The sequence below is a fragment of the Taudactylus pleione genome, unplaced genomic scaffold (assembly GCF_031769625.1).
Source record: "Taudactylus pleione unplaced genomic scaffold, aTauple2 ptg000054l, whole genome shotgun sequence".
In the NCBI taxonomy this organism is placed as follows: Eukaryota; Metazoa; Chordata; class Amphibia; order Anura; family Myobatrachidae; genus Taudactylus; species Taudactylus pleione.
Genome location: NW_028284456.1, coordinates 4,327,222 through 4,350,968, shown reverse-complemented (window position 1 = coordinate 4,350,968; position 23,747 = coordinate 4,327,222). Strand labels below are relative to the sequence as shown.

The 23,747-nt window shown below is 43.0% G+C and overlaps 1 protein-coding gene across 3 annotated transcripts in view; it reads right to left on the bottom strand.

The window, feature by feature from the left end:
• The window catches only part of GOLGA4 (golgin A4), a 139,055-nt gene extending 116,453 nt beyond the window's left edge, over positions 1–22,602 (bottom strand). For all 3 annotated transcript variants that reach the window (XM_088464245.1, XM_088464254.1, XM_088464262.1), the window contains exons 1-2: positions 22,342–22,602; positions 7,189–7,281 (exon numbers count right to left, since the gene is read on the bottom strand). In XM_088464245.1, the coding sequence (XP_088320371.1) occupies positions 7,189–7,281; positions 22,342–22,416 (168 nt within the window). In that variant the 5' untranslated portion in view covers positions 22,417–22,602. The remainder of the gene's footprint in view (positions 1–7,188; positions 7,282–22,341) is intronic.
• Between the last annotated feature and the right edge of the window lie 1,145 nt (positions 22,603–23,747).

The following is a 23,747-nucleotide window of genomic DNA, read 5'->3' as shown; positions in this document are numbered from 1 at the left end:
GAAGAGTGAGAAGTAGGAAAAGTTCTTGGAGTCTTTTAGTGCAGTCAATAGGGAGAAAGGAGAAGCCCCAAATTCTTTTCACCGACATACAGTAAATCAAAACCAAATAATTCCTCAGCGCAGGGGACTGAAAAACTAAAAGGAGAACATAGAGTGCATCATTATTGATCTGAAAGGCTGATTAAACAAATAATAAATGGTGCTCGCCTTTTAATTGGTGGCAATAAAGTACATTATTATTATTCTGGTCCTTTTCTCAAATGGACTTTGCAGGTCCAACATAAAAAATTCTATTTTTTTATTACTTTATTTTCTTTCGAGTTGGATCGGTGGAGTCCAATTAAAAGAAGTCCACCATTTATCATTTATACACCTTTCCGAAAAGAAAAAAAAAAAAAAAAAGACAGACAGGAAAAAAACCATCATATTAACAAGCATACAGTATGCTAAGTGACGGAGAGATCTCAAAATAAGTCCTGCAATGTATCGGTAGCAGAGTGATGAGCGCACCTGGGCGGTGACTAGCAGTACACAAAAAATAAATCCTTTTAGTGGGCATATTATTGCAGACTTGTGAGCGGGTCAGTGAAAGGTGCACAGCTGCAAGAAGGAGGTCATGGTCAGACTGATAATCTGCACCTTCCATAGGGATGGCGCAAGTTTGATGGTGAGACCAATGGTGGCGTTTCAGGATGCACCAATCTGTATTACAGTGTGCACAGATGATAAAATTGGGCGTCACATTCAGATTCACAGATGTATACAAGGCAAGGAGGTTGTAGCGGCATTTGCATAACTCGCAGATGTGTGACCCCCCCTATAGACACTCCCATAATCTTCCTTCTCAAATTATAATCTATGCAACAAAATCATAGAAGGTAATGAATTTGAATAACCCCGCTGATCCAACTATTAAAGTCTATGAGGGAAAAGTTTATTAGCTGAGAGAGCTGGGGGCACGCCTCTCTCAGGTCACAAAGGTCATGAATGGTTAGCCCACACATTTCAATGGGAAACGCCGCAGCTGAATAGTCATTAGGTAAGTACTGTCCTTTGGGACCGTACAGTGTCCGTGGGCTCCGCAAAATAATTTTTTAAATTTAACCAAGACCATGGATGCCTAACTGAACCAAAGAGGACCTGAACCAAGGGGTGGGTGAGTATGTTTTGTTTTTGTTTTTTTACAGCGATCAGGGATTCTGCTGGACAAGGTGACAGACCGACGCAAGGCACAAGGCAAGTATGTATTGTGTGAGTGAGTGATATCTGTATAAAGTGAGTGTATGTTTAATAAAAAAATATAACCAACAGTGTGTGTGATGTCATTTTATTAATATTTCTTTTGCAGGGGGAATAGAGGTACCAGTGGGCCCATAATGCCCTGCATGCTGGTAGTTGTGGTTCTCCAAGTACCTGCATGTGGGGGAGGCTAACTGGGACTTCTAGTCCCCTTGTAATAGACAATAATAGTTTAGATCCATTATTCAACACAATCAACTCCGTATAGACTGTCCAGGAATGGCTTCAGCCCCGGCCTGGGGTACCCTAGAGAGGGGGTACCCCTTTATTGCAGTGGACCCCACCTCTCCAAAGATCCCCGGCCTGGATTGACTAGGGTGGGGTTGTGAATGCTTTGGCTGGGGAACCCTGTGAAGCGTATCCGGCTGCTGCGGCATTACACACCAGCTAGTAAGATCCCAGTGCTTGTTGTAGATAATATGGGGGACACCTACTCATTTGCCCAGTGCTGGTTGTGTTTTTTTCTTTCTGGGGAAGGGGGGGTCTCCACTTCATTTACTTTGTTTTTTTAATACTTTCCTACACTTTTTCTACACATAAGCCTGCATGGATCTCACTGATCTGTGCAGGCTTATGCTAAACTTGAGATGAAACTCGTATTACAAGTTGCAATAATGAGCCTTTGTCGCCCATGGCCACGTCACTAGTTGTCCTTCCTTGGACAAATACATACCAAGAACACCCCAAAAGTCCTACTGCTTTGGAGATGCTCTGACCCAGCTGTCTAGCCATCACAATTTGGCTCTTGACAAAGTCGCTCACATTCTTACGCTTGCCCATTTCACCGGCTTTCGACACATCATATTCAAGAACTGACTGTTCACTTGCTGCGTAATATTATTCCTGATATTGACAGGTGCCATTGTAACAAGATAATCAATGTTATTCACTTCATCTGTCAATGGTTATGGATGAATGATGTGCCTGGGGTAAGCAGCACAATAAATGTATGTATGGGGGGAGGGGAGCACAACACAGAATATATGAGATGAGCACAGTACAGAGTATATGAGGGGAACACAGTACAGAACATATAGGGGGGACATACAGACATGGGCACACAGACATATGATGGACTAAAAGAACATAAAAAATGGAAAGAGCAATCTACAACAGAATATACAGTGCATCCGGAAAGTATTCACATCGCTTCACTTTTTCCACATTTTGTTATGTTACAGCCTTATTCCAAAATTGAATAAATTAATTTTTGTCCTCAAAATTCTACACAAGACCCCATAATGACAACGTGTAAAAAGGTTTTTTTTAGATTTTTGCAAATTTAATAAAAAAAAAAAACCACTAAGAAATCACATGTACATAAGTATTAACGGCCTTTGCCATGAAGCTCAAAATTGAGCTCAGTTGCATCCTGTTTCCACTGATCATCCTTGAGATGTCCCTACTGCTTAATTGGAGTCCACCTGTGGTAAATTCAGTTGATTGGACTTGATTTTGAAAGGCGTACACCTATCTATATAAGGTCCCACACTTGACAGTGCATGTCAGAGCACAAACCAAGCATGAAGTCCAAGGTATTGTCTGTAGACCTCTGAGACAGGATTGCCTCGAGGCACAAATCTGGTGAAGGGTACAGAAAAATATCTGCTGCTTTGAAAGTCCCAATGAGCAGAGTGGCCTCCATCATCCGTAAATGGAAGAAGTTCGGAACCACTAGGACTCTTCCTAGAGTTGGCCGGCCATCTAAACTGAGTGATCGGGGGAGAAGGGCCCTAGTCAGGGAGGTGATCAAGAACCAGATGGTCACTCTGCCAGAGCTACAGCATTCCTCTGTGGAGAGAGGAGAACCTTCCAGAAGGACAACCATTTCAGCAGCAATCCACCAATCAGGCATGTATGGTAGAATGGCCAGACAGAAGTAGCCCGCCTGGAGTTTGCCAAAATGCACCTGAAGGACTCTCAGACCATGTGAGACAAAGATTGCACTCTTTGGCGTGAATGCCAGGCGTTATGTTTGGAGGAAACCAGGCACCGCTCATCACCAGGCCAATACCATCCCTACAGTGAAGCATGGTGGTGGCAGCATCAGGCTGTGGAGATGTTTTTCAGTGGCAGGAACTGGGAGACTAGTCAGGATTGAGTAAAAGATGAATGCAGCAATGTACAGAGACATCCTGGATGAAAACCTGCTCCAGAGCGCGCTTGACATCAGACTGGGGCAACTGTTCATCTTTCAGCAGGACAATGACCCTAAGCACACAGCCAAGATATCAAAGGAGTAGCTTCAGGACAACTTTGTGAATGTCCTTCAGTGGCCTAGCCAGAGCCCAGACTTGAATCCAATTGAACATCTCTGGAGAGATCTGAAAATGGTTGTGCATCAACACTTCGCATCCAACCTGATAGAGAGGTGCTCCAAAGAGGAATGGGCAAAACTGCCCAAAGATAGGTGTGCCAAGAATTGTGGCATCAAATTCAAAAAGACTTGAGGCTGTAATTGCTGCCAAAGGTGCATCAACAAAGTATTGAGCAAAAGTTGTAAATACTTATGTACATGTGATTTCTTAGTTTGTTTGTTCTTTAATTAAATTTGCAAATCGTACAAAAACTTTTTACACGTTGTCATTATGGGGTATTGTGTGTAGAATTTTGAGGACAAAAATGAATTTATTCCATTTTGGAATAAGGCTGTAAAATAACAATGTGGGAAAGTGAAGCGCTGTGAATACTTTCTGGATGCACTGTATATTATGATTGCAACACTAAGGTGTATATATACAGACTGAAGTGCCAAAAGTATGTAAATGTAATGGTAGGTGGTGTCACCACACTGTAAAGTCTTGGAAATGCCCAGACCTATATCAGTTTTAATCTGACATCTTGTGAGTAATTTTGAACACCGTCTAGGCTGTTCACGGCAAGGCGACGAGAATTATTGGAGTACGAACAAGGCATGATTAGTGGGTGCCCGAAGGATGGGACAATCTATTTCCTAAGTTGTGCAGACATTCCTCAATCTACGGTGTCACGTGTGTACCAGAAATACCCCATGTAAGGCATTACCACCCACTGCGGACAGCGCAGTGGCTAGCCACGGGTGCTTAATGATCTTGACAGTGGCGCCTTGCCAGAATGGTTTGTGGTAACAGACAAGCAACTGGCTCAAATCACATCCACATTCAATGCAGGGGGTACCAGACGCATCTCCAGCAGGTCAGTGCAGCATTCTTTAGCTTCCATGGGATATTGGAGTAGAAGACCAACCAAAGTGCCCCTATTAACATTGCATTACCAGACACAGCACCTCACCTGGGCTCATGACGTTGCTAAGTGGACCCTGGAGGACTGGCAACATGTGGCATGGTCCGATGAGTGACAGTTCCAGTTGTTTCAGGCTGGTGTTAGGGTTCGAGTGTGGTGCAGACCCCATGAGGTCATGGACCTCAGTTGTCAACAAGACACAGTGCAGGCTGGTTGTGGTTCCAAAATGTTGTGTGGTATGTTCAACAGGCATGGAAGTTATCGCAAATACGCGTTATAGCGTGTAATTTACCCTGAATTGAGGACTAGCAATTCACTGTTACAAAATGGGTGGGTCCCAGGGGACGCGCTGTGCTGTGGCCAATCCTGTGCCTTTTGGGATGTCTTCCGGGCCCCGCAGCCAATCCCATGGCTCCTGTGCAGTGTTGTCTCCAAGGACACTGTGGCTGTCGTGAGAACTTGAACTGTAAGAAGGTGCGGAGGAGTCAGCCATTGGCGACTCCACTAACACTTCTGGTTACAGTGGCTGCGGTACCCGGCAGAGAGAAGACGGTATATACAGCTCAGCGGCTCAAATTCTAACTATGAGGAGCTGTGGCGTTCGCGCAGCTGGACTTCAGGGGCAGCCTGGTGGAGGATTAATGTAAGTGCTAATGTTGGCCTGGTGCATGCTAACGGAGCGAGTGGCTGCTGCCGCTAACTATCACCGTGCAAACGAGGAAAGGAGGGGATCTTCGGTAGCTGCTGCTATTGTTTATAGAAACAGGGAAAGGGTGGAGTTGCTTAAATGAGAAAATGGTGTATGCTGTGAGGTGGCAGTCCTGCAAAACAGGCAAACGGGCATATCTACTGCTAACTACCCTTACCCATTCCCTACCCCCAGTACTGCTTGCCCCTAACCCCCTCCTTGCCCCCCAGTACAGTCCCAAAAGCTATCTACCTTACTCCCTCCCCCCCTCTACCCAAACTGATGCCTGCCACCAGCATTGTTACCTGCCCTGAACCTCCCTGCATCAACCGCTGCCTGCACTTATCCCCTCGCTACCCCCAGCACTGTCCCACAGTATTGCCTGCCCTTCACCCCATCCTTAACTGCCCTTACGCCCTTCTACCTCAACTGCCCCCTAAGCTCTACCCCAATTGCTGCCTGCACCACAACATTGCCCAAACTGCTAACTTTCTCTAACCTCCCTGCCCCGCCTGCTCTGTCCCATCCCTACCACCAGTACTGCCCACAATAATGCCTGCCTTTACAATCTTCTAGCCCAACTGTTCCCTAACTCAACCACCAGCTCTACCCCAACTGCTGCCTGCCCTCAGCATTGCCCAAACTGTTGCCTGCCCTTAACCTTCCTGCCCCAACTTCTGCCTGTCCTTGTCCCCTCCTTACCCCCAGCACTGCCCCACAGTACTGCCTGCCCATCACCTTAGTGTCAAGTATGGGTGGAGGGTGAGGGGTATTTCAGTGGGTGAGACAAGGAGGTCAATTTACTAAATTTTGAGTTTTTAGATGAGATGTTGCCCATAGCAACCAATCAGACTCTAGCTATTATCTTCTAGAAAATGCTAGTTTAATGTTAAGTAGAAACTGATTGGTTGCTGTGGGCAACATCTCCACTTCTAAAAACCCTCACTTTAATAAATTTACCCCATGGCATCAGAGTGGTGGGGAGTGAGAGGTATCTCCGTGCCCGCTGAGTCTATTATTCCATCCTCACTCCCCTACTGTCAAAAGCTGGAGAAGACCTCTGGATAGGGGGTAGGAGATGGTTAGAAATAAATGTATCTAGACAGTAATGCATCTTTAAAGCCCTTTTCGAAGAGCACAGTTTACTTTTACATTTAGATTAACCATTGCTTTTTCAGAATAACATTCTTGAATAACTATATATTCTACATAAATTAATGCTGTATTGGCATAACTAGATTTTGCTTGGTGGGGATTCCCACCATCATCATCATTAATGGACGGTAGTAGTTCTCAAACAGCTTAGCAACGAGTGCAGCATCCATGAGAGCTAGGTGGGGAAATCAAACTCCAACTAATAATGTACATGTCTTTCAGCTGGCACTTTTGCCACAACTCTAGCCTTCCACTTCCTAGCTATTGAGTGCAAGTGCTTACAGCTGTCCTCTCTCACTACAGACACTGACAGGAGATCTGTGGCTGCAGTGCAGTAAAGGTGGTACAGGGAACCTCATAACCCTAGTAAATATCGGGTAGTTAAAAATTGTGTAACTAATTTAAAATGGCATACTGCAGAGTACAATACGGCATGTCTTTCAATACATGCCTCATAGGTGATACATGCTTAGCAACTTCAACGTCCAAATAAATTACCCACATGTACTTCGGTTGTCAGACCACACATTAAAGATGCCTGAAACTTTCTGACCTTCACAAATAGACACGCATTAATTCATTTTATGCCCTTTTGTGAAATAAAAGCTGGAATAGATTGAAAAAGCGGCCATAGACATTAATAACGGAAGTGGACCAGAAATGCTGAAAAACGCTAAACTCTTTACATTTTGGTGTGAGTTGTCAAATTAGATGTAGTCTGTGGGTATTGTAACACAACCAATGAGTAATTCTCCATAGCACATGTTTGCATACAGGGATCTTCCTCTTCAGGCTGACATCCTACGAATAGAATATAAACTGACCTCTTTGTCAGGAGTTGCTGAGCTGTCATCCTGCTGATCTGTTACTGAAGATGTACGACTCCTGTTCCCTGTGGGTGATGCTCTTGGCTGTCCCTAATACAGAAAAAGACATTAAGTAGGAGCACGTTTTGGTTTTCAGTTACTCCACCTTTCTTGTATCTTACTCACATAATTTTTCTGCTTCAGTATATATTTTTTTAATTGTGGTTTGAAGACAAATTTATATACATATGGAGCATATGGTCAAATACATCTACAACTTTACCTTATTTGTCCAAATGTTTTAACTCAAATGATCTAAAATGTATTTATTAAGGAATTCTACAATACAGATCAGATAATCAGAAATCCTGCTTGAGTATCTTTTACAAATGTACATACAATGCAATATATACAATATATTATTTGGTACAAAACTTGTTTTTTTTGCGGCTTTGTTAACAAAAAAAAACAACAACTTATTTACACATTTTTAACAAGTAATATGACAACCCTTAGCTGCAATAACTTGTTCTACACAAGTTATCTTCATTTTAGATGCTTTTTTTATTGGTCTTCTTGCAGTTATTCCCACTTCAAGAAGTCTGTGCCATACTGTTAAAGAATCAATAAGTATAAGGCTGGGTATACACTGGAGCGATGTCGGGTCAATTTGTCGTTTTGTAACAACAAATCGCCTACATCGCTCAGTGTGTACGCTCAATATGTAGGTGCTCGCGGTTGCTAATGACGTTGTCAGGTCTGACATGCTGCACATCAAACCTGACGATAAAACTAGCAATATGGTGCCTATCATTTAGTGTGTGCGGCCAACCGGACTTCCTCACATATAAATTTGTATAAATCATATACGTAAAAACTATACGATATATTGTTCGGTCGTTAGCAACACTGCACCGTGTCTACGATCTCAATATCACTTGTTCTGGACTCAAAGGAAATTGGCAGGAAAGTTGGAAAGATTGCAGGTCGCTCTAGTGTGCAGGGGTGCCGAGAGGGGGTGAGGGGGTGTGGGTACTAATTACCCGGGCATGGGCTTGAAGGAGGGGCCTGGCGGAAGCTTGGTCCGCCGCCGCCCCCCCTCCTTCTTACCTGTCAGCAGCCCAGCACACGCACAATTAGAGACTGCTCTGCCTGTGTGGGGGGGGGGGGGGGTCATACTGATTGCACCCCCCTTCCCCGGATCTACACGGGCTGAGGGGCTCACAGCGCTCCCCTCACCAGCGCCACTTCTCCCAGCATGCCCACGCCTCCCGCAATTAGGCCATGCCCCTGCCAGTGTGTACCCAGTTTAACACCAACTTCTTAGACTTTTTCTAAGCCTTATTTTTTAATTTTATTTTTTTATGTGGACAAAACACTTTTTCCAGTTAAGTTTGGCAGTTTGTTTATCTGCATTACCACTTCAGATCTATACAGCAAAACGTGTCTCAGGCAGCTCTGAAACACCGGATTTACTGACTATAGAGTCATCAAAATAACACGATCACTGATGTGTTCTTTCTACTGTATGTAGTCTTTGTATTTAAGGCCATGGAAACTTACCTTGTCCCAGCTAATTTGCACACATATGCGTATTGTAGATAGATGGACAGATAGCAGTTTATTGGTCAGAAAATCAATAAACTAAAATGTCCAATTCTAAGGAGTGACTCACGCTTCGTATTTTTGCCTGTCTCTCTATTTATTTAAATGTAATCTATAAATACATTCAACTAGAAATACATCAAACATTAACGTGAGACAATATATTTTTCTGCTGAAAGTTTAAGCACTGACTATCCTATGAAATTAACTGGATGTTAATTAATGTCATTAAAGCAGATTACTTAAGTCTAGGTTTATTTAAGCTGGCCATACACGGTGCGATATGCACCATGCGAAGCGACGGGAGATCCGTCAGATCGTGCGGTCCCCACACACAGAGCGATCGGGTGGCCGACCGCCCAATATGCCGGCTCCCCCTTCCCCCACCCGCATAGCGCTGCATGGGATCGCACATCACATCCCCAGATCGACTGAACCTGCAGAAAATCTGGGGGTGCCATGTACGACCCCACAGGTGCGCGCACTGGCCGATACCATGCCCATACATTCTACACTATAGCAGCCAAATCGCACCCGTCGGATTGGCTGCTTTATCGCACAGTGTATGGGCACCTTTAGTCAGATGATCAGTGCTACGTTTTCAAGCCAACAAATACTTCATATACAGGGTTAAATGGGTTTGAAAGCAGTCACTGGAATATACAGATGTGTCCTTTGCTCATCCTCAATATGCCATTCAGTGCGATATGCCTGGCGTGAGTGAGCTGCCAGGTCCTGGGCAACTCTGCTAGCGCCAGGCATCTTTTTTCCCACAAAATGTGTCTCAGTCACAACGCGATGCAACTAGAATGCACCAGGAGACTGTGCTGATAAATTTGATATGTGACTAGTGTATATCTGTGTGCAAATGAGGGATCTTTTTACTAAGCCTTGGATAGAGATAAAGTAAATGGAGATAAAGTACCAGACAATCAGCTCCTAACTGCCATGTCACAGGCTGTGTTTGAAAAATGACAGTTAAGAGCTCATTGGCTGGCACTTTATCTCCATCCAAAGCTTAGTAAATAGACCAGAGTCTGTAAACGGAACTTGGCATGGAGAAAAGTTGCACCGTAATTCTTCGGATGCTGATTAAGAGACTCAGATGCACACAGATATACAGATGCACACAGATATACAGATGCACACAGATATACAGATATACAAGTGCTGCATATAAAATTATTCAGCAAAGTCTCCTGGTGGAGCCTAGTCACATCAAATTGCCACTTAGTTGCATTTTTGTAAAAAAAAAAAAGACACAAAAAAAAGACGCCAGTGCTAGTCTCATGGGACCAGGCGCATCAAGAGAGACTGTTCGGCGCAACTTCAGTAAAAACTAGTGAGGACACATCTGTACTTACTGTATATACCCACAGTCATTTCAGACTGAAGACAACTATTGTGAAAACATCTTAATGTAAATTTACTTTCAAGGATGGATTTTCATACTGGGAATAAACAGCCTAGCACCGGAATAAAAAAAAAAAAAAAAAAAAGAAGGATAGAAAAAATAGATATGTCTGGTTCCCCTCCCATTAGTTTCAAAGTTTTTGGCAGCATTCAGAACCACTAATGCTTAGTAAATTAGAACCTGGGCGTGATTCAGAGTTGTACGCTTATCACATCTTATTGCATCCATAGACAGAGCAGTGATGTAAAAATATGTTAATGCTGCAGGAGGTGTCAGCACTGCAGATCTGAGTGCTGCACCGGATCACCATTGCTCGCGGTGATTGCAACCATCGGCCATCTGAGTAAGCATCAGCTTACTCGGAATGGCCGCCAGAACTCCTATGCTGAGGCCAGGAAATCTGCATCAGTAGATGTAGACCCTGGCCTTGGCATGCCTACAAAACGGGGATGACACATGCCTTTTTTTTTAAAAAAATGAATACCCTGTATCTTTAAGAACAATGGAGGAGCCCTAGAAACTGTAACATGGAACAATTGCTGGAATGAGGTGGATACTACTACTACTACTACTACTACTAAGTTAAAGTGGTGGTAGATCAGCTTTAGAAAAAAAAGTTATGCATTACCCAGCATTGTTTTTCAAGTCTGGCGTGTTCAAACGGATTCAGTATGATTGTGCCTAACCCAGTGGTTCCCAAACTGTGTGCCGTGGCACCCTGGGGTGCCTTGGGACACTTGCAGGGGTGCCTAAGGTTGGTGGTCCAGCACCAAATAAAATTGTTTATGGTCAATGTAATGTAAATATGTTGGCAAACAGAAGTGCAAATCTGTCACCACCACATAACTGAGCCTAAGGATGACAGGTAAGCACAATTTACTTAATTTTACTACTTCACTACATTTTTTTCTGAATTTCATAACAACAAACTTTTGGCTTAGGGGTGCCGTGAAAACAATGCTGATACTCTAGGGTGCCACAGCTCAAAAAACTTTGGGAACCACTGGCCTAACCCTAACTCCCCCGGGGGGGGGGGGCCCTAACCCTAATTCCCCCCCCCCCCGGGTACCCTAAACCTAAAACCCCCAGGCTGTCCGCGCCCGGCATCACTTCGATCGGTAGGCCGGGTCCAGGCTCCCGACGTAGGTAAAATGACAGGCGTCGGGATTTCAACGCCTGTCATTTAACCCCTTATCGGGATTAGACAGTCGAAAAGCCGACGGTTGGGATTACGTCCGTCGGCTTCCCGTTCAAACTGTGAGCATAATTCAATTCTGACTGATGCGTGGAATGGAATGGTCAGGAAAAGGCTCTGTGCGACCAACATCTTTTCTCATTTTGCTCTGAATGGATTCCCCTTAGTATTCAAGTTTAATTTACTTTCCCAGATATTAAATATTAATTGAACTTTCTAATAAATTATTTATTTTAACATTTATCATTCCTAAGTTTTGAAATATGTTGAAATATATTTGGCTATGGACTCTGAAGCAAAATGGACTGTTTCCAGGAGGTATTGCAAGCTGAGCCCCTATATATGCAAATGATAATGCACTGTTACTCCGCCTCACCGTCTCCCAGCCTCCCGCCAATCAGCGGCTGCCGGCAGCTCTCGTGGAACGCAGAGAAAAGAGATGTTGCTTTTGAGGCGCAAACCCGGTACTGACTGGCTGGGAGTTTCGAGCCTGGAATTGACATGTTGGAGAAAATAGGTGAGGGTAGAGCGCCCCCTACAGCAGCAGCCTCACGTGCTGTGCCGCCCGCGTGCCCTCCCTCATTATGTGATAGCTATGTCACGCAGCCAGGCGGACAATGAAGAGCCGAACTGGGCAGAACGTAAACAGTGTCCGCACATGGCTAGGGCGCCGGGTCCATGTGAGAGCACAGCCCACCAGTAGTGCGTGAGAACAGCACCCGGCGGCGGCCACCCCTATCCCACTTCCCCCAGGTCACTGTGCCGGCTCTGTGTTCTGGTAGTTTTGTTGACAGTTTAAGGTTAGCTACTGTATACCAAAGCAATTATTATGGGTTTTTTCATCAAATTTTATATAGTTTTATTCCAAATTATGTAATTTATTGCTGATTGAAATCAGTTGCAAAAGAATATTAATATCTTGATTAGTCTTTGAGATATTCAAATTCAAAGAGCATTCCGGACAAAGGGACTAAGGACTTCATTCAGAGTCGGTTGAAGCGGCCGCACGGTCATACGCAGCCGATGTTCGCTGATCTGTGCATGCGTACAGTTCGCAATGCGCGTGCGCAAACTAGCCGCTACGATCAGAAATTTCTCTCTCCTTGAACACAGCCAGGTCGGTAGTTTGATTGACAGATTGCGTTTGTGGGTGGTAACAGGGGAAGGTGCTTGAAAACGGGGGTGTGGAGATCCGAACGCAGGCGTGCCTCATTATGCGAACGGCGTTTTAAGGGAGTGCATAATTAACAAAGTAGTGTCATGGCACACGTGACAGGGGAGGTTTTACACTGACATGATCGCAGAGCTTAGGAGAGGGTCAGGTCAACCTTTAGCTATACGACCAGTTCCGATGGCATACGATGCTCGCGATTAATCCTTATGTAGCCGGAGATGACGTGTTATGCGTACGAGAAGTGGGCGTATTTTTAGCGATCCGACGGCATCCACCCCTTGGTCGGCCAGCTAACGATCCGACCTTAGGGACGCAACATGCGTGTGCATCATTTGCATATCCGGCCCCTTTTCCTATATGACCGTGCGGCTGCTTCGACCGACTCTGAATGAGGTCCTAAGTGTGTATGTATGTATATAATATGAATGCTACAGCAGTTAAGTATACAAATTACATTTGGTTTCAGCAGTAAAAATTATTACTCTTTTGTGACAAAATAAACATAACTGCAACTTTAAAACAAACACTATGCAAAAGGTGTAAATTGAATGGACATTTTCATCATAGTGCATTCTAGCAATACAAACATACAGAACATACATGGTAAACCAGTGTTGGACAAGATGACAAAGGACAAGTTCCATCGATCTGCCTTGAGAGGACATCTCACAACAAATAGAGAAATTCACAGAAAGACTTTCTTTTTATGAGACTTTATTGACTGAGATAATTGAGACTTTTTTCAACTTGAATCCTGAAAATCTAGCAGCGCCAGAGGGTTTTTTGCCTTCTCATGTCCGTCCCACAACATGTAACAGCGTAAACATCGGTAACATCGATGCAGATTGGGCAGTCACGCAGCCTGTAAGTCAAGTCTGACCAACCTCAAACACTGCGGCTCTCCAGACACACTGTGTGAGTGGTCAGGCTGCAAAGTAAATCACACTGGCTGATTTATGCACGCCCATGAAACGGCATTTAATCGGCCAGACACGCCTGTGTTTTTCTAAACCTCCTCCATATGCTGACTACCTGTCACTCACCTTGAGAGTGAAACCTCTGTTCGAGCATAACTGCAATACAATTGCTGCACTGAAGCATGCGAAATGGCAAACAGTCTGTCAATCTGCGTAAATATCAGCATTGCATAAACCAGGCCCAAATATGGAAACCACAGCAGATATCTGATAAATGCTGCGTTACCCTGTTGCTCAACAATGTGACAAGTTTTCTGAGGATTTACAACATTTTGGGGCATAATAAATAGGACTGTATATGATGTGATATTACCATTTGCACACACTCAGGGCCTGAGTCTGAGATGGATGCTGACTCCTCTATTAGTAAAACAGAGACGTTGAAGGATTGGCTTACCGACTCCACAGCCCTGCACGGAAGCCTCATTTATAACCTTATCCTAATGCAAGAATTTGTGCATATGAAAGCATTAAATACAGTACTCCCCAATAATACAAGAGACAAAAATCCATTCGACTCAGAATCCATCATAGGGACACAAAAATGTGCAAACGCTCTTACGCACATTCGCTGTATGACAAAAATTACTATTTATGTCCACGAGGAAAGATCAATCCGACTCAGACCCGTAGTGATCAGAAACATATCCACATCACAGACATATCCACATCTCAACAATATAGAAGTGTGCCACACTACTTACTTGTTTCTTCTTTCAACCAAAGGGTAGTATCTCTGGACACCCCTGATGAAGTTTAAGTGATGAAAAGTGTAGGGCTCCCTTCTGTGCTATACTGCCTGTGTCTGTTAGGGTTGGTTGCCTGCTAAAGGTTATACCTAAAGTAGTTCTGGATACAAGTCAGATTAATTGCAACTATTGTGGTTCCCGTGTATATTCAGTCTGGGAGCAGTGGTCGTCAGCTCGCGGTCTTAATTTTGGTAGCTCACCTAGCTGCAGTACTGCCGAGTAAACTAGGAGGAAGTGACCTCTGGCGCGTGCTCCCTTGTGGTATCGATGCCATGGATGGGGCCACAGGGACGCACATCAGGTGATTTCCGCAGCCTCTACAGCAATCTCCTGACTTGCTTCCCTGTGGTTCCATCCATGGCATCTACACTACACTGGAAGAGCTAGTGACTCCCATCCAGCCCTGCCGGAAAATCACACAGCAGCCCTGCCTACACAGTATCTTTTGCTCCTCCACTGCACGTACCTCCTTGGAGCTGGTAATTAACAGTGAAATGTGCCTGTGCTTACATTCTATTTACTAACTACAACAATATCACTGTAATAATTAAATGCATTGTTGTTTTCTATAAAACATTTTTTTTTTCATTTTCATTAAATGACCTTCAATTGTTCGGTTAGTAGCCAGATTTTTTTTTTTACAACTTTAGAAGTTCTTCAGGAGGTTTCATTTTACTAAAGTAGCTCACGCCTCAATTAAGGTTGGCGACCACTGCTCTAGAGATTTCAGATAAGACTTTTCTCCTTTTATTGTGAGCAGTTGTAATTAGATTGTTTCCAATAAAATATGTAACAATAATTGACCAAATTGGTCTGCACTTAGCTTGTGCTTAGTTGCAAATGACAACAACTGTAAAAAGATAATGACAATTATAAAGCATACAAAAAAAAAAAAAAATTTCCACAAACAGTAAAGCTGACCATACACCAGATCAATTTTCCTCCAACCATCCAATTGGTACGAAGATCCCTACCATATGAACCCTTTAATCCAAGGTCACAAGGATTCCATCAATGTGGAGCTTGTATTGCCTGGAGAACAATTCCATCCAAAGAATCCAAAATCACTAAATTCACTGTAAAAACTTGGATTTTATCACATGTCACACAATTAATGTGATTTATTTAATAGAATGAGATTGTGGCCTGGTATACTTGGTCAGAACAGGTAGAGCACTAAAAACGCGCATAGCTGAGCATATACAAAATATTAAAAAAGGCCTTACTACACACACCTTATCAGAACATTTCTTGAAGAAACATGAATGTTCCACTACCAATATTGTGAAATTTATAGGGATACAACATGTGAAATCTAAGTGGAGAGACCGTGATGTAGAAGGAAATTAGCAAGGTCTGAAATGCAGTGGATTTTTAAATTAAAAAGCTTAATACCAGATGGTATGAATTCAGATTTTGAATTAAAATGGTTTTTAAATTAGTATTTTATCGGATCCCTTTCCATTTTTTAGATATTTATATATAATAATTCATTTAATGTTTTATTGCAGGATTTGCCAGTCTTATGATGTATTACTATGATTATTTATTGGCACTTTCAGGATTACTATATTTTCTATTAGAATAATGTATTTGTGGTATATATGTGACTGGCTCCTCAGTATGGAGGAACCATATTTCAGTTCCACGAGCTATGAATATGTATGTTCCCACGCATACTCATAGCTCCCGAATGCCAGCTGGCGGCACATCCATGGAGCTGGCAGTCCTGAGAGCCAATCAGCGGCCGCACTGACTGTAGATTGGCTCCGGCTACTGACAGTTCCCACGTGGTGTGACTGGCCCACGTGTATGCGTGGGAACACACATATTCCTAGCTCGTTTGTGGGTCGTGTAGTCGTTTTTATTTTTGCCAAGTACGTGGATTACTGCAGAGACCAGCTCCAGGATAGAGGTGAGTATGATTTTTTCTTTGCAGGGCCATCTTTTTTGGATATTCTACGTGGACAAGGGGACCGAACATCTGGTATAGGTAAGTATGTTTGAATGGGTAGGTGTGTGTAATAAACTTATACTGGACACAGTGTGTGTGTTTTGTCTTTTTTAACTATTTATTTTACAGTGAAATTGCAGGTGCCGCATGTCTGCTGGCACTTGTAGTTCCACAAGTGCAAAATGGCAGGCATGCTGGCACTTGTAGTTCCACTGTAAAGTACTGCAGAAGAGCATTTAGAAGATTTTTGGGGGGAAAATAACTATGCCCATCAGGTTTGGGGTACTTGAAAATGGGGGTCAGCATATTTTAAACTCACTAAAGTGAGTTGAAAAAAACGTGAATAAGCTCCTGCCGCAAACAGCTGCAATGAAAATAACACTTGGGGCATACTTAGGGACCCCCCCCAGAGTCAAGTTCGCTATTTGTGAACTTTGTCCCCCAACTTTTTTTTTTTACCCCCCCCCCCCCCCTTTTTCAAAGTCCATTTTTGGGGTGCCCTTAATTTTTTTGACACAGATTACCTTTGGGGGACTGTCTGAAGGCTGCACGGGGGTTCAAGAAATGTTGCACCCCAAAACCCCAATTCTGCACTTTTTAACGCCTGCCATTCATAGGCGATACTTTAACGCCTATTACATTCCATTGACTTAACGCCTAGGCGGAAAGTCTTTCAAATTGAATACGGAGGAAAACTAAATCAGGCGATAATGACGTCATCGGCGGTAAATTACCGCAAATCCGGACTTAACGCCTCAAATTGAATACGGGTCTAAGAAAGTTACACTCTTCCGGTTATGTGGAATGCAGCACCCATACTACCAGCGTCTTAGAGCGGCACCGTGGATCGCACTGCTGTCTTATTAGGAACGCAGTACTTCTAGTACACGTCACTAGGACACACTCACTTCTGGCCAGCATGGACTCAAGTTGGAATGCAGCGCTACATGCACTTCCGGCCAGTGTGGAATGCAGCACTTCCGGCCAGCGTCCTTTGTACAGCCGTTACCGGTATTTTTAGCCTGTTTATACAGGACGTTTCTTCAGATATCCTATAACCTGTTAACAATTGTGTGTTGTATTAGTACGTAAAGTATTTATCCTATGAAATGTGACATGATTTTAATTCTTCCCATAATGCATTGTGTTTATTGTGGAATGACATAACTTCCGGATAGGCAGTATAAATATCTCATAAGCCCACTCTCTCATTACACCTTAAAAAAGATCCATTGTGGATAGAAACGGCGTTGGTGCAGATATTTGTGGGCATCTATAAGAACTTTAACAGAGAACTTTAAGTTAATTTTAAAAGGTATGCAAGTTTTTTCAATGCATGTAGTAAGTCCAGACCTTGTTGCCTGTTATTTTAGCTTTTGCATTATCTCTTTTTATCACTTGTTATAAACTTTGGACACTGCTGTGAAAATATTTTTTTATTGGAATAAAGTATTATTTTATGGTTTACATCGTGGAATGCATGGTAGTTATTATCAAGTATAAAGAAACCTTGATGTGTGGATCCCAACCTGCATTCATGTGAGTTGGGTACGTCCCATGATATAGCCTGTTCTGAGTGACACAAGGTGATGTTATGTGTTAAAGAAACCGCTATATGTATTTACACTTTACTATCTAAGTGAGTCTTCGGTACATTTGTACAGAATATCTTAGTGGTGGCGAGGCCCTTTTCCTCCATTTTAATTTTTGGACAATTAGGAGTGTCATCATCACTTTTCCTTTCCCATTACACAAAGCGGATATATATTATTTTTTTCTCTCTGAGTTTCAACAGTACTTCACATTGCTCCTTTTTGTTTGTTTCTTTTTTGCATATCCTCATCGAGTGCTTGGGAGTTATTTATGAAAAGAAGGTATATGGTTACAGCTTTTGGAACACTACAAACATCCGGATGTTTGGACCACATTAGGGGCCGTATACAATTAGTTTCGCGCCCGCGATATTTTCGCCTACATTGCGAGTTTTAGCAGCGGAATTCAATTCCAAAAGATGTGAAAACTCAACCCAGTGAATGCAAAACAGGCGAAAAGTGCTGTCAGAATTGGGGAAATCAGCGTGACACCCCCTAAAAGATGCACTAACATTGGGGATCAATATACATGCCCCCGATTAGCCCCAATAAAGCTGTTCGGGGTACTTAAGGTGTGTCAATATCTTCTAATTAGCGTCTTTGCACAAGTGGTGAATAGCATTAAGCAGTTTTTTTTGTGAAAATAAGTACTCCTGTCAAATTTGGGTACATGAAAATAGGTGCTAGCATGGTTTAATGTCTTCAAAATGAACTTTAAAATAATGCGAATTTGCACCCCCAAAAATGCACCTGCAATCCCCAAAACACTTAACCCCTTCTTAGTGCGCCACAGTACGTTATTTTGCTAGTTTGCGAACTTTTCCACCCTCTTTGCACTTTTTCGCCTCCAAATTCAAACTACTTTTTTGGGATGTTAAGGTTTTTTAAGGTTTTTTTGACGCAGTTGTCCTTTGGGGGCCTGTCCCATGGGTTCTGAGAAGTTTCCCCATGTTTGCACCACAAACAAAAATGTTGCACTTCTTTTCTCCACCTATTCTGAGGCAACTCTTTTTCGCCTTTTCCATTGCATTGCGTTTTCGCGTACGCGAAAAGCGGACGGAATTGAATACGGCGATACTTTTCCGACAGGCGAAAAGTCGCAATCGGCGATACTTTTTCGCAGATCTTGGTTTTTCGCACCCAATTGAATACGGCACTAGGTTGGATTAATTTCTTTTATATATCTGTATCATCCTAATTTTTTGATTGTTGTTGTGTTTTCTCTGGATTAAGCAGGAATTTTAAGGAATAGGATTGGGCTGACACAGTTTGCTTATTTGGGCCATAATTCTACTCATCCTCTATATTTGTGGTATGAAAATCCAGTACTGCATGGACAATGAGCCATTTGTAGGTCAACAGCATCTGGAGGGCCGCTCATTGCCCACTCCTGGTTTAACCTGTGATAGTCTGGATTCTGATAATGAGAAACTGCTATCAAGTTTAACCAGTTAATACTTGCCGTTTACTAAGTATTTATTTCTGTACATGAATTAATGATATTCTTACAATTATAAATTATATAGTCCAATATCAAAAGACCAAAGCCTCCAGTTGCAGGCCTCATGAGCAAAGGCCTATGGGTCATATACAATTGTATGCAAAGGTTTGGGTCTGTCCGGTCTAATTGCATGTTTAATGGATTTCTAAAACTTTTTCAGTTGGGTTAGCTTAGAACAGATAGTGTGGTGACTGATAAGGCATGTAGGGCAGAAGCTTCTGCAACAGCTCAACTTGATAATGTTTGCTGAACAATGAGTTTCTCAGTGGGTATGCAGTCAGGAAGCCGATGGTCGAAATGCCAACCGCCGGCTTCCCGACTGTGCAATCCCGACAAGGGACTAATGTTAGGCGTCGAAATCCAGACGCCTGTCATTATTCCTACACCGGGAGCCTGGCATACCGAACGAAGGTAAGCCGACTGATTGAGTATCTATCTGGTGCAAAATTATAATCCTTTATTTATAAAGGACCAACCAATAAAGTAATGTACTGCTAGACATTGATGGATGATTCAGAGTAAATAAGATGGTGGAGGAAAAAGTGTATGCTTATTGGAAAGTAGAAGCATTACCAGCCACAGATGATAAAGCACCCATTGACGGCTGTCATTTGTGGGCAGCTACTGGTAGCTGGAGTAATGGCTAAAAGGGATAACAATACAGCTGTGGCTCACTTCACACATTTACTGTTTATATGCAATATTTTTATGGTATGTAAATTAAATTCTACTGATTAGTTTCAGTAAACTGTACTTCCTATGCTCCTACACAGCTCTCCAGGATTCCTTAGTCTACACAAAAACATAGATAATAGTTACCACAAAATATAGTAATGTGAAAGTAATGATGCTATAGATGAGAAAAAAAACACATGTACCAAATTTTGCTCATGTACAATTTTACAGACTAATTCACATACATGACATTCTATGTTTTAATACATTGTTACAAGTTAAATGAGGCGACATAGCTTCAGGACAAAAATTGTACAAAATTCTGCAATCTGGCATAGAACCTACCACCAAAAGTAATGAACTCTCTGAAAATAGAACATAGATGTTTATCCTAGCACACAATTACACCACATGATCATACTTTCTATTGCTCTGTATTTTGCCAATGTCAATTCATTGAAACACACACCCTGGATCCTAGTGTATGACAGCAGCTTCCTGTTTCATGAACAATAAGGAGTGTAGATCTCACAGACCTGTATAACTGGCTTTCTGAAAGGCCAGTCAGTCAATCTGATACTTAAATTATTTGAATCTGATTTCCAAATGAGTTACCTATATTCCCTTAAACCCGCTGAGGCTTTTTTTTGGTCCTTTGCTTGCAAATATAAAATGTACAAATTACACTCTGAAATGATCTTTGCAATTTGTCCTCTGCAAGTGATTCATAACTTTTACATATGCAAGTAAAAGTCTGAGGGTTTTGACAGCGTGGAAGAAATAGGTATAAATTATTCACACCCTGAACATCTCCGAGGCATTCAATTAATTTGGAAATGTTATTCTATGCTATGTAATAGTAAAATTGTATTGATTGGGAACCTCTGAACTAGTGTGTAGCAAACGCGGCACCCCAACAGTTCAGGTTTTAGAGATATCCATGGTTGAGCACAGGTGGTAAATCAAATTGACTGAGGTACTAATTAAGTCACATGTGGTCAACCATGGATCTCTCTAAAACCTGAACTGCTGGGGAGCTTTGAGGACCGCGATTGGGAACTGCTGCACTAGTTTAAATTTCCACTTGAATATTGAAATAGTCACCTTAAACTGTACTCATAAAATCATAAAATACATGTCATTAAAAAAGGCAACAAGCAACATATTGTACCCTAGATTTAAACAAGCTTTCAATAATATATCATAAAAATATACACAAAAAAATAACATGCACATCATAGGAGGTCAAAACAAAATATTTAGATGACGGGGGGGAATGCATTATAGTAGCACATATTGCAGCACATACCGTGTCGCTATAACTCTTCCTGCTTCGCCTCTTTACCAAGGCAAAGCAGGAAGTACTACCGACGAGGTCTATAAACATGAAAGAGGATACCCTTCAATTTCTGTACCCTGACATCATCAGCCAGTGTCCAACTTCATTCCCTACCATCCAAGTGGGCATAGAGCGGGAATATAACCTCGTAGTGAGCCACCGAGCCCGAAGCATGGCGAGCGGAGCAAGCCTGCGAGGGGCCAACTTTCTTTTTTTGGTGGACTGTGTGGGCAGTAAACTGCACTTCCGCACTCAGTTCACGTCACTTCCAGGTACGGCTATTGAAGGGGAAATATACCTTTCCGTATAAACATCTCTGCTGGCGGGGTGGGGGAGTGAAAACTCCCCTCTCCAGCAAAACCCGCCAGAGCCCACATCGCATCAGCCTAGTGCTCTCTCACATCCCAGCCGGCACCACTGCGCAAGCATCACAAGATCTCCTGTGCAGCCCGGATCCGGCAGACGCCACAGCCAGGGACAGTGCTGTCTCTGCTATGGTGACAGCGGGATGACAGCTGCAGCTGTCAGAACAGTCAGGGCCACTGACCGTTCATACATTGGGCGGCACATTAGCACACTCTCTTATAGATAGCAGCGCTGATAATGACAGGAATGCATAGCACCAGTCATTTACCACCCATCCCCACATTAATACATGAGGGAGAAGCGGTATCACCACTAATCCCCCTAATGCCCGTTCATACATCCCCCCCTCCCCCCAGTTTGTTTGTACATACATATATATGTAGAGCTACGATTGCCCCCCAAGCTACACAAAATAAATACTATTTTTATATTAAACGCTTACATTGTCATTGTATTTTCAGATACAAGATTGAAAACTTTTACAGAAACCTACAGGTTCTTTATTAGTAGAAGCGGGATAGTAAACCAATCAGAGCACTGTTACCGGTTACTGTCATTATTTTTAGTTTTCCAAACACCTAATGAGCAGTGAGTGTTCCCCATGAGCAGCCAGCAGTGCCCCTGTCCTACCTGCTGTTGGGGGCTGAGGCTGCTCCGTACAGGGGACTGCTCCTCACTGATCTTCTGCTTCAACTTCTTGAACATCCTGCAGGAGGTGGAGGGGACAGATCAGCAGCAGCGTTACAAGGGGGAAAGCAATGGGGGAATGGCAGCAGTATACAGTTACTATCTGTCTTCCCCCCGCTGCGTGATCGCTGAAGAGCAGCTTACACACTGGCGCCTGTATGCCGGCACATATAGATATAAATATATATATAGTGACAAAGACGCTGCTGCGTTTCTGCCCCCCACTTCCTGCTTCCAGGTGATCACTGGCACTGTCACTGCTGCTGCGGGGCCGGGACTCTACTGCGCATGCGTGGCCAACGTGGAACTACGGGGGCCTGGAAAAGACAAACTTAGGCAGCATCAACCTTTCGTTGACTAATTAACCTGAAGTTCTGTCAACGTTCTGTACCATCTTAGTAGTACTGCAGAGTGCAGCCAGAGGGAGCGAGACCCATGTGCAGCGTGATTGTAGTGTCAGCAATGCGGAGACCGGAGACCTGTCACTGTACTGGCGGCTCTCACACACTATAATATCTTTACTAATTAGTAATCTCACAAAACTTATTGCTCTCTCCCATGTTTCCATGTCAGTGTTGTTTACATATACAGTACAGTCAGCTGTACTCTCAGCATAACCTGTGTACTGTGCTGTTCTGCAGCAGACAGTTGCCTCCTTGTCCTTCCCTGACTGCCCTCCCTTGCCTGTGCCCTTGTCCCTTCCCTGTCTGCCTCTCTGCCCTTCCCTGTCTGTGCATCTGAGCCATACTTGCCAACTCTCCCCGATTGTCAGGGAGACTCCCTGAAATAACAGCAATCTCCCTGACGCCCTGAAGAGTGCTGCAATCTCCCTGATTGCACCTTACCCCCATTATGAAGCTGTTATATTGACAAAAAAACGCTTTATACATTCAAATGGGATTATTAGTATAATTTTCCTGCATTGGTTTAAAGGAACTATGATGCCTATGGTTACATGCATTTTCTGATAAGTATCAGTGTGTTTTCATTAACAAATAAGGTGCATACACACGTAACGATTTTTTTAACAGTTTAACTATAACGACGTCGTTATCATTCAATCGTTCAAAAATCGTTCAGTTCCTGAGTTATAACAATGAACGAAAATTGTTCAAGCGCGCTCCCGTTTGTAGTTCATTTCAGACTGACCAACATAACGATTTTCATTAAGGGAAGGAACAGTTTTCGTTCATCGTTGTAAAAATCGTTCATTACACATAAAAAATCATTCACTTTTCAAGGGAAAATCTGACAGATAATCGTTGGTTACAAAATCGTTATGTGTGTATGCCCCTATAGATCTTACTATCTGCTTTGGGGCTCATTTACATTTGGATGCAAGTCAATTT